This window comes from Bubalus bubalis, chromosome 12, assembly GCF_019923935.1.
Source record: "Bubalus bubalis isolate 160015118507 breed Murrah chromosome 12, NDDB_SH_1, whole genome shotgun sequence".
NCBI lineage: Eukaryota > Metazoa > Chordata > Mammalia > Artiodactyla > Bovidae > Bubalus > Bubalus bubalis.
In genome coordinates, this window is record NC_059168.1 from 2,523,556 (window position 1) to 2,535,746 (window position 12,191).

General features: G+C 43.9%; 1 protein-coding gene across 12 annotated transcripts in view; it reads right to left on the reverse strand.

Moving 5' to 3' along the window:
- KANSL3 (KAT8 regulatory NSL complex subunit 3) overlaps positions 1 to 12,191 on the reverse strand; it is a 41,579-nt gene that overhangs the window by 18,777 nt on the left and 10,611 nt on the right. For all 12 annotated transcript variants that reach the window (XM_025260625.3, XM_025260637.3, XM_025260631.3 and 9 more), the window contains 4 exons: positions 8,006 to 8,096; positions 7,670 to 7,855; positions 586 to 717; positions 228 to 344 (listed from right to left, as the gene is read on the reverse strand). In XM_025260625.3, coding sequence (XP_025116410.1) covers positions 228 to 344; positions 586 to 717; positions 7,670 to 7,855; positions 8,006 to 8,096 — 526 coding nt within the window. The remainder of the gene's footprint in view (positions 1 to 227; positions 345 to 585; positions 718 to 7,669; positions 7,856 to 8,005; positions 8,097 to 12,191) is intronic.

The following is a 12,191-nucleotide window of genomic DNA, read 5'->3' on the forward strand; positions in this document are numbered from 1 at the left end:
CCATGAGCTCAGTCTCCGCTCTTCTCTCCAGTCTGCTTAGCCTCCCCTGAACCCTCCAACCCCGGATAAGCACCATCAGCAGTCCAGAGACTCGGAGGATGCACCACATTCAAGTCCATCCATCTCGCATCTCGGCACCCGCTTCTTGTACACGAAGGAGTGTACTAAGTTCACTAAGCATCGAGCATCTGTCTGCCTCTCGAGCCGCCCCCCCGCCCTCCACATACCTTGCCTAAGCAGGACAGCTGAGACTGCCAGAAGCGGTGGCGGCGTGAGGTGGGGAACACGGAGCTAGAAGGCCCGGAGGAGGCGATGAGGATGAGAGGAGAGCCGGGGAGTTTGCTCTACAGAGTAAGACCCCATCAGAGAGCCAGTGAGTGACGGAGGCTCCCCAACGGAACCCCACGTACCCCACGACCTATCTCATCCTCACCAATGCTGATTTGCTCAGGAAACTATGTTAAGCATGACACACAGCCAGTTATTAGTGAACACAGTTAAACACGCCATTTATTATCCTCTTGCCATGGTTCTGAGACTGGAATCTAAAATAAACTTCACGGGCCATAGTGAAGTCCAACTTACTGGTTTGTTATGAGAAAGCACCCCCACGGCAGGGTCCCAGGGCCTCTTCAGTAGGAGGGACAAGGCCTCAGCTCCTGCAGCCCCGGTCTTTGTGTTGGAGGACACAAGCATCCGGTCAATCAACGTGGGGATCTAGAAGCAAGGGAGAATGAAAACGCTTCCAGTGTGAGGCAGGAGACCCCACTACCAGGGTCAGGCGGGAGGACACAGCCCCACTGTGAGCCAAGGACAGGTTCCAATGACGCCTCTCAGACTTTCCTCACAAGAAAAAGTACAAACAAGTGGATGGCTAAAAATACACCCTCCATCATTAAAGGTAAATGGACACAGTCCTTTGGAAACCAATCTGGTAATATGCATCAAGAGACTTAAACTTATTCCCATCCCTTTCCTAAAACTGTATCAGAAACACACATGCACACATACACACAGGGGGTAGGGGGTAAGCAAAAGATAAATTCATTCTCAGTAATAGTCGAAGAGTAGAAGCAACATCAAGGCACGCACAAGAAGTGGCTAAGCACGTTATCTACATAATCAGATCTTATGGACTAAGTTAAAATGCTTAAAACAGTTTGCAGTAATATAGGAAACTCCCCTGCTAAAATGTTAAAGGTAAAACAGAAAATATAAAAATCATCTCTAATTAAGAAAAATACAATAAGAGAATATGTGAAAATGTTCATAATAAACTTTATGGAGATATGAAGAAGCTTTTTCCTTTCCTTCTATATTTTCTAAATTTCCTCAACAAACATCAGTTGATTTTGTAAGTTAAAAACAAAATAAAACTCTGCATTTTCTTCTAGTATACTGCCTTCATGCTCTGGAATGTTACAGAAATTTGTTACTATGCTCCAAGTAATACAGCCTACTATACTGGGTATACAGTTGACCCTTGAAAAACATGGGCTTGGCACACTAACCACCCCCAATGAAGCCGAAAAATCTGTGTAATTTTAGTTTGCTCTCCGTATCAGTGGTTCCACATTACACCATTACAATTTACCAAAAATGTGACCTCAAAGATGTGTAAATATAGATTACAGACTTGCTGATGCTTCCACTGAAAAAAAATGTCTGTGTGAATCTCATACTGCCCGCAGAAAGTCAAAATGTCCACAATTAAGAGAAGGCCCCGCTCACCACAACTAAAGAAAAGCCCATGCAGCAAGAAAGATCCAGCACAGCCAAAAACAAATACAATTTTTTTGAGAAATATGAATAAAAACTACTATGGTGATGCAGGCGGGAAAAGTTCAGTCCATAGCTAACATCAAACTCAACATTGAAAAACTGAAAGCTTTCCCTCTGGGATGAGAACCAGACAAGGATGCCCACCCTCACCACTTTTATTCAACACAGTACTGGAAGTCCTAGCTAGAGCAATCAGGCAAGAAACAGAACTAAAAGGCATTCAAATTAGAAAGGAAGAAGTGAAACTACCGATTTGCAGATGACATCATATTACATACAGCAAACCCTAGACACCAAAAAAACCATTAGAATACATGAATTCAGTGAATTTGCAGGATACAAAATCAATATACAAAAATCTGTTGCATTTCTAAATAATAGCGGAGAAATTGAGAAAATATGCTCATTTACAATGCATCAAAAAGAATTAAATAGCTAGGAATAAATTTAACTAGGGCTTCCCAGGTTAAATTTAACTAAGGAGGTAAAAGGAATGAGAACATCTTATCGAAAACTGTAAGACATTAACTGAAGAAACTGAATAAGACACAAATGGAGATATTCTATGCTCACAGATTGGAAGAATTAATATTGTTAAAATGTCCATTCTACCCAAAAAGCAATATACTGTACAAATTCAATGCAATCCCTATCAAAATTCCAATGGCATTTTTCACAGAAATAGAACAAATTATCCTAAAATTTGTATGGACCCACAAAAGGCCCCAAATAGTCAAAACAATCTTAAGAAGAAGGAACGAAGCTAGAGGCATCATGCTTCTTGATTCTAACTATCTGACAAAGTTACAGTAATCAAAACAGTATCGCACAGGCACAAAAACGGACGCACAGCAGAACGGAAGAGAACAGTGAGCCCAGAAATAAACTCAGCATGTACCGTCAACTAATTTATGACCAAGGAGCCAAGAACACACAGCGGGGAAAGGACAGGCTCTCCAATACATGGTGTTGAGAAAACTAGATAGCTACATGCAAAAGAATGAACTGGACCATCGTATTACCTTATACACAAAAATTAACTCAGAATGGATTAAAGATTCTGAATGAAGATCTGAAACCATAAAACTTCTACAAGAGAACATAGGCAGTAAGCTCCTTGATGTCAGTCTTGGCAATATTTTTTTGGATCTGACACCAAAAGCGAAGGCAGCAAAAGCAAAAATAAACACGTGGAACTACAGACTAAAAAGCTCCTGCAAAACAAAGGAAAACATCAGCAAAAGGGAAAGGCAACTTACTGAAGGGGAGAAAACTTTTTCAAGTCATGTATCTGATAAGGGGTTAATATCCAAAACACACAAAGAACTCATGCAACTCAACACCAATAAGACAATCTGATTAAAAAGTGGGAGATTTGAATAGACATTTTTCCAAAGAAGATATACAGATCTTATACACTATACATGAAAATATGCTCAACATTACTAATCATCAGGGAAATACAAACCAAAACCACAATGAGATATCATTTCATACCTGTTAGAGTAGCTATTATCAAAAAAGACAGGCATTAACAAATGCTGGCAAGGATGTGGAGAAAAGGAACCCTTATACATTTTGGTGAGAATGTAAACTGGTACAACTTTTATGAAAAACACTAATAGACATTCCTCCTAAAATTAAAAACAGAACTACCACAATTCTGGGTATTTACCTAAAGAAAACAAAAACACCATCTCAAAAAGATATATGCACCCCCATATTCACCGTAGCATTATTCACAATAGGCAAGATATGAAAACAACCTAAGTGCCCACTGATAGACGAATGGATAGAGAAAATGTGGAAATATATATACAACAGAATATTATGCAGCCATAAAAAGGAAATCTTGCCATATGCAAAAGCATGGATGGACCCTGAGGGCGCTGTGCTAAGTGAAGTAAGTCAGATGGAAAAAGACAAATATCGAATGATCTAATGTGTATCTGGGATATGGAAAAACAAAACAAACCCAAACTCATAGATACAAACAGACTGTTGGTTGTCAGAGGGATGGGATGGGAGATTAGTTAAATCGGTAAAAGGGATCAAAAAGTATGAAATAAATAAAGTCAAGGGATGTAACATACAGCATGATGACTGTAGTTAATAATACTACACTCCATATTTGAAAGCTGCTATAAGAATAAATCTTAAAAATTCTCATAAGAAAAAAAATTTCTTTAACTACGTACAGTGACAAATGGTAACTAGACTTACTGTGGTAATCATTTTACCACACATACAAATATTGAAGCATATTGTATACTTGTCAATAAACGTCAGTTGTATGTGTGTATCTGTGTTAGTCACTCAGTTGTGTCCGACTCTTAGCGATTTCACGGACTGTGGCCGACCAGGCTCCTCTGCCCATGGAATTCTCCAGGCAAGAATACTGGAGTGTGTTGACATTTCCTTCTCCAAGGGATCTTCCTGACCCAGGGAGCGAACACTGCATTGCAGGCAGGCTCTTTACCATCTGAGCCAACAGGGAAATCCTATATGTCAGTTATATTTCAATTAAAATTAAAAGTTTGAAGATAGCACAAGAAGGTAAGTTATTCCTGGAAATGACAAGAAAGGACAGTGTTCTTAATTTTAAAAGAGCAAGACTAAAAAGAGCTCTGCACAAAAAATGAGGGGAATATTTAACCATGAGGCTGTCTCAGTTTAACTCAGGAAACAAACATTTATGCAACACTGCTGTTACAAGGCACCAGGCTAGTGCTGACTGCAAAGGAGTTTAATCTACAACCTACGAAGGCGAGCACACAGATCACCAGAGAGGAGGGGCTGGGGCGCGCCGTAAAGAAAAGAAGCCTCACTGCTGTGGCCCGAACCATCCAGCAGAGAAGACAGAAGTGCAGATACAGCATGCGAAGTGAGACGCACTCTGAACAACCCCAACAGAAGATGGGGAAAAGCTTTCTAAACAGACACCAGATATAAACAACAAAGTCCAGGGCTCACTCTAGGCACAGATGGCCTGAAGTCAAGAATTCAAGTAAGGAAATAGGAGAGGCTAGTAACAAAGGAGAAGGCAATGGCACCCCACTCCAGTACTCTTGCCTGGAAAATCCCATGGACGGAGGAGCCTGATAGGCTGCAGTCCATGGGGTTGCTAAGAGTCAGACAGGACTGAGCAACTTCACTTTCACTTTTCACTTTCATGCATTGGAGAAAGAAACGGCAACCTACTCCAGTGTTCTTGCCTGGAGAATCCCAGGGACGGGGAAGCCTGGTGGGCTGCCGTCTCTGGGGTCGCACAGAATCGGACACAACTGAAGCGACTTAGCAGCAGCAGCAGCGGTAACAAAGGACAGTGTCAAACTGTAAAGGATCTTCACCCTAAACCGGGTGTTTCTTTAAAACTAATTGATATTTTGTCACTGTGAGCCACTCAACACCTAGAGGTAGAGGATCTGACTGAATATTAGATTTTAAAAACTTTTATCTGGCAGTTTCCCCGTGGCTCAGTAGTAGAGAATCCACCTGCCACTGCAAGAGACGCAACTTCCATCCCTGGGTCAGGAAGATCTCCTGGAGTAGGAAATGGCAACCCACTCCAGCATTCTTGCCTGGAAAATCCCATGGACAGAGGAGCCTGGCGGGCTACAGCCCATGAGATCGCAGAATCAGACATGACTGAGCACACAGCATGTGTGCACGCACACACAAACACACATAGTAGAGAACACCTCTGAAATGACGAAGCCTTGAAACTCGCTTTTTTGTAAACAGAACACTTAGACTCCTTTGCCTGAGTGAAGCTAGGCAGACCAAGCATCCCTGCTCTCTCCAGCACAGGATCACTCTCGGCAGACAGTGAAGAGGATGGGGCCCATACCGTCTCTGCTCCCTTTACAACAGGTCTGATGGTGAAAGTAACCGGGCCTAGAGCGTGACCCCACTCACTGACAATTCCATCCAGCTGGTACATTAGAAGTTTGGGGAACAACTTAAATATTTGTTGTGACTCTAACAGTCATGGGAAAACAAGAGCCTGATGGGAGAGATACCACTGAGCAGAACAGCACCTTGTAGTCTGGGCCCCTGCTAACTGTGCTTCCTCTGCCACCCCAGCTAACCCATACTGTGACTCAGCAGCACGCACCATGCACACCTGTGGAGTACCGCCAGTGGTCCGTGGTGCTCAGTAAATCTGAACACTACTTCCTTCACTTGGGAACACCCAGACAATAACTTCAGTTGGAAGGCAGTGCCAACTTCATTGAGGGAAATGACCTCCCAGGCATACTGGGCATGCAAAGAAAAACTGAGAAGTGGACTCTGGGCACCACTTCACTGGTCCCCCAGAGCAGACTCACCAACGCTGTTCTCTTTCCACAGGCGGAATGCTGTAGAGAGCAGTGAAACTGCTCGACTACAAGCCACTGCTCTCTGGCAGGGGCCTGTCTTGGCCCCTTACCCACCCTGTGCCCTTGCTGCTCCCTGTTCACACTTGAGCCAGGGTGACCACTGCAGAGGAGCAGCACAGGGGGAAGTCTGGGGCCATCTTTTCATTTGCCTCTTTCACCACTAGAAAATCAGCTCCATCAGAGGAGAGAGAATTTGTTTTGCTCATCCCAACACCCGGCACATTGGGGACACAAAACATGTATTTGTTGGGAACATCCAGACAATAACTTCAGTTGGAAAGCAGTGCCAACTTCATTATGAGGAAAAAGACCTCCAAGGCATACTGGGCACACGAAGAGAAGCAGGACGTGGACTCTGGGCATGACTACACTGGTCCCCTCAAGTAGATTCATTAATGCTATTCTCTTTCCAAAGGCAGCACGTATAAACTAATGTCAAATTCCTACCATGCATTTTATTAATGCATCTAGTCCTGAGTTTTATTTCCAGAAGCTAAATCAGTCTTCTTTTGCTTTCAAACAAACTCAGCATCCTTCAACTTACAAACAGATAGGAAACAGTAAGTCTGGAAATTTGGGGAATATGGCTGGGGAAAGTTGCTGGCCAGCTGCTTGCAAAGGAGAAAAAAACCCACAAAAGTAAAAAACTGAATTAATCCAAGTTATCTGAGGCCATGCTGGAGCAAAACACACTAAATATAATGGTACCACTTATAAATCACTAACAGTTACCCTGGGTTTCCTATGTGCCAAACTTTGTGCCAAGCATTCTATCCAGATTAACAAATTATCACAAAAATCCTAGGCAGGTATTATTATAATCAGCCATTTTTTAGAGATGAGGAAACTGAGGTGTTAACCAAGATTACACAGCTAATTAGTGATGAAAGGATCAGCCAGGCAGTCTGTGTCCAGAACCAGTACTCCATCGCACTGAACAGTCTAACTACAACCACAGTAAACCACAGTCACAAAGGAAAACAGCGTGACTGCAACGCTGTCCAAGTAAGGAAGGCGAAATGCAACGGCGCTTTATAAAGCATGATTAAAGTCAGAGTGTTGCTACTGAAGGCTTGTCACAATGAGCAGAGACTGAGGCGTCCGCCCTGTGCTCCTGGTTCCGAACACCTCCCCTGCCCACCGCACTCTCAGCTCCATGGGTATCTGCTTCTCACTCCTCTCTCAACACTTCACCCTGGTAAACCCTTCATCTGTCTTCTCCTTTCTCACCTCACCTCAAACCACAAGTTGCAGGGCTGTAGAGGCTAAACATGTTCTCTGGTTTGGGGGCGCCACACCTCATCCTAGAGACAGGAGGGCTGAAGACATTTATGCCGAATGAGAACGTGAAATGACACCATGTCTCCTATTTTTAATAGCAAGCACGTTAGCTTCAGTCATGTCCTCCAGACTGACCAGGCAATGACCCGGCCCAGTCCCGTTTCCTGAACCCACAGCAGAGGCTGGCTACCCCAGGACCGGGCAGACACCCATCCCAGCCTTACCTTCCCTTTCAGCGTCTGCAGAGCATCCAGGTAGGCTGCCAGCATGGGCAGACTCAGGGTTTCCACCAGGGTGGTGTGCAGCCACTGGATCAGCTTGGTGTCCCAGCTCACACTTGCCAGAGCCTGCCGCACTCTCCTCGCACACTTGTCCACAGCGACACGACGCAGCACGGGCTCATTACAAGCCTGAACGGTGGAAGTAGAGGGAAAAGTCTGAGGGTCACCTTGGTAGCAACTGGGGTTGGGGGATGGTGGGGGGTAGCACCCAACAAGTGAGTCAGTCAGAGAGGCCTGAGCTAGGGAGGGCCCGCTGGGGGCAGATTTCTGGAGTCTTACCCCTTCATTGGCCAAGCGGGCAAGCCGGTCAGATTGCAGGGCTTTGAGGATCTTGTTAAATAGCTTGTTCTGGGCCAGGGTCCAGCCAGTCCTGTAAGAGACACTCTGAGGAATTAAGAGTCAAACCCTGGGGACACTCCCTGCACCAGTTCACTGCAAAGAAGATTATGTCATGATTTTTGTTCCCACTGTGAAAGAGTGTAACTCCAAGTAGCTGAGTACCAAGCTAAAGCACAACACCTAGATTCTGGTCCCAGTCCTGCCAGCGAAGCACCTCAGCACATGTGTTAATACACACGCGACAAGTCTTTGTGGGGCTTTGTTGCTTGGTGTTCAGTCGCTCCGTCATGTCCAACTCTGTAGCCTGTCAGGCTCCTCTGTCCATAGGATTTTCCAGTTCAGAATACTGGAGTGGGTTGCCATTTCCTTCTCCAGGGGCTCTTCCCAACCCAGGGATTGAACCTGTGTGTCCTGCATTGGCAGACAGATTCCTTACTGCTGAGCCACCAGGAATTATGCCTTTGTGGTACTAGCAAAGCTCATTAATGACCTAACAGCTAAAATAATCCATTAGTAAACAAAAGCAAGGCAGCACAGCACAGACATATCTGAATCTCACAAGTTACTCAAAAAAGGTAGACAGGATGAGGAAGCATTTAGTGCACTAAAACCTCACACTAAGATAAGAGGCCTATTTACATCAGTGTTAGGGACAAAAATACAACAAAACCAAGTGGCTGGTCTCCCACTCCTAAATAATCCACCCCTCATTAACCTTCCTTCTTTCTCCATGTTTTTTCTGTATATCCCACAATTAACAAATTTACTTTGTAAAATGTTTAAATAGGTAATGTATTTCTAATTCATCTTTAATCGGAGGATGGCTGCTTTACATGGTTTCTGCCATACAACTGCCCCATGTAAGTCAGTGCTGTGCATCCAGAGTACAACCCTGGTTGACACACTTTGACCTTGCTTATGGGAAGCTTTATGGTTCTTCCTCCAACTCAGCTATAAATTCCCTGCTATTAGAAACCTACCCTATTGCTCATCCCAACCTCATGAAACGCTGCACAGCAGTGTGGAGCTGACTAAAGCTTTACCCTCTCCACCCCACTCCTGACAACCTTAATTACTCTGAGACTCCAACTCTGGCCAGTAATCTTCCTACAGATACCAAGAAAAACGTAACAGAAGATGCCCAATTTATTCCAGTATTTGTTTACTGGCTCTCCCTGCCATAAAAATAAAGTGGTGATTAAATCTCATTTTAAAAATTTAGGTGGATGCCAGACCCGAATGAGAGCGTGGAATGACATCAAGGCAGCACTCCACATCAGCTGGGATGAAGCAAGGAGGCCTGTGGCAACTGCAAACCAGGCCCATTTACGTCAGCTGAGAGTCAAAGTCCTTGCCATGGGCTGTGTGGCCCCTGGCTCTCCAACCTCATCCTCCATGACAGCCCCCAGCTCACTATGCGTCCCTGCATTGCCCCTTCCCTTGTCTCCCACACACCCTGCATGTTCCCACAGCACAGACTGGGCCCTAGCCACCCACTCCCTCCGCCTGAAACAATGGCTCCCTCTCCAACCGCCAGGTTCTTGCTCAGATGTCACCTTTTACTGAGGGTTCCCCCAACTCACCCCTACGTAAAACTGCCAACACAAGACTCTCACCTCGGGATTCCCTATCCCCACCTCACATTCTATCCGTTTTATTTATGTTTGGTTTGTCTCCCTCTGCTAGAATGTAAAGGCCAAGACGGCAAAGATTTTTGTCTGTTTTAAAAGTCTCTGACACAGAGCAGGGACTTTAACCATCTGCTGAATAAAGACATGGAGGAGCTGTACGCACACTGCATTCTAAACCCTGTGAACAGCGAAGAACAAATTCAAACCCTCGCACGCCCTACCACAGTTAGGTGCCCAGGTCCTGAGGAGCAGCGCAACACTGATACATCATGTGGGGGCAACTGTAAATAGAGCCCTTCACCAGATCAGGGTGCCTGGACCGCAAGAACATTGCTTCCAACTTCAACCATCATCTCACTATCCTTGAAAAGAGTAAATACCCTCCAGAAAGGAGGAAAATAACAGCCCAACCTCCTTTCCTTCTGTTAAATACAATCTCCACCTACCACGTTACGTCTCCAGTTTTACAACTTACCACAGTCACCAAGTCCAGGAAAACACTAGCTGTGAGCCAGGAGCTGCCTGAGTACCTTTGGTCTCCTTGACTGCAAAGAGATGGACAAGATGATCTATAAAACTCAGGCTAGCTACGATTACTGATGGGAGTGAAAGTTCTATGTCAGCAGCCCAAGTCCACGGTCACAGAACTTTCTCTTCAGAAGTGCCCTCTGTCTTTAGTAGCTTTTGTTGCCACAGCTAACGCCCGTCTCAACCTCCAAAGCCACTCATCCTTTTATAACCTCTTGTGGGGTTCCAGCAGCCATCTCAGGTTTCTTGACATTTTCTTATCTTCCCACAGCTCTCCTGGCTTAATTTCTGCTACTTCATCAGTCTCAAGTCAGTTTTTGCTGTGGTTTGATATTCAGAGAGATTCTGAACTTAGAAGATGGAGGAGCAGCTTCTTTTACTCAAGGTTGGGGCTCAGGATACCTTGGGACCAGGAAGGCTTGTGTGAACTAGCGTCACCAGTCCGCTGGTTCATAATCTTACCTTCCTTTACACTGTTTAAATGTATTACACACTGACATGAGTAGCACTTCGCTTATGCATAGTGATTCTTTGCTGGGCTTGGGTTTTGGTGGTGGTCGGAGGAGACAAAGGATGTCCACAAGTGGTTATAAAAAGCTCTCTGGAGATACATGGATATTTCCTTATTAATAAACTTCCTTGTTTTTAATGACTGGTTCTACACTACTGGTGGGCACTGAGGTTCTGTCCCTTTTATTACTATTATAAACAGTCACAGTGACAACCCCACCTCTCCCCAATACACTCATATACATATCTCTCTGCATCTTCACATGGTCATGCAAATCTCTCTGCAGGATAAATCTCTTGAAGTGGAAATGAAAGATCTGTGTTAAAATTTTAGAATTTCCAGTTCTGTGTGAATAATATGTATAAAGAACCTGTAAAATCTTGAAAGCAGTATTACACTGCAGCCTTACCCCCAGTCCCTGGAGGTGCAAATGGCAGCCCACTCCAGTATTCTCGCCTGGAAAATCCCATGGACATAGCAGCCTGGCGGGCTACAGTCCATGGGGTTGCAAAAGAGTCAGACAAGACAGAGCGACTGAGCCATTAACCCCAGCAATAATGCTCAGTGATAATCAAACAGGTTAAACAACGAATACAATTTCTTTATGTTCAAGGATCTCTTGAGCTTTCTCAAAGCCTATCAATCAGGTTGCAAACCCTAATCCCAAGGAAAGAGAATGAGGTGTATATAATTTTTACTTATGAGGTACTGACAGCATTTCCACAATTATCTTGTTCTTTATCATACAACAGGATGTTTTCTCTATTTGTTTTTCTTACCCTGTATTTATTCTGAAACCCAAAATGATGGGAGCAAGGAAAATGATGTGAACAAAATGGGAGGGAGACTAGAAAGCTATTTAGAAATTACTACCATACACCACTGACAGCTGAAATTAAATTGAAAAACCACAAGTCTAAAACCCCCAGAAAAAGTTCTTAGGATTGAACTTAGTTGCTGGATATATAACAAAGTGATTCCAAGAACTGAAACATATTCTCTGTATTTTGTGAGCTTCGTGGGAGGCTAGAAAATTAAATGGGCAGAAAAAAATGATCTAACCGAAGATTAAGAGTATGCAAAAGATATAATTAAGGAAAAATTTAAAAACAGGAGACAGAATTTTAGACACAAGTCTAAACAGTCACACAGCTGATGGGAACTGTGGTGAGTCAATGCACTCCCCCATCTAAACCTATTCAATTTTCATGGGTACAAAAATGTCTTCTCTCCATTGCTTAGATGAGATCAGACAATTTTATGTTCTCCACACTCCCACTGAAACCAAATGACATTCTGACTTCTGGCTTCTCTTATCCAAAGCAGCCAAAGTCACATGAGTCCTAGAAGAGCCTGATATTTTCAAAGATAATTCTTTCTCTGACACTAATTCAATATTAAAATGTCTAAAGGGTTTTTTTTTTTTCTCTTTAACCAGAAGTCAAACAGAGAAAAA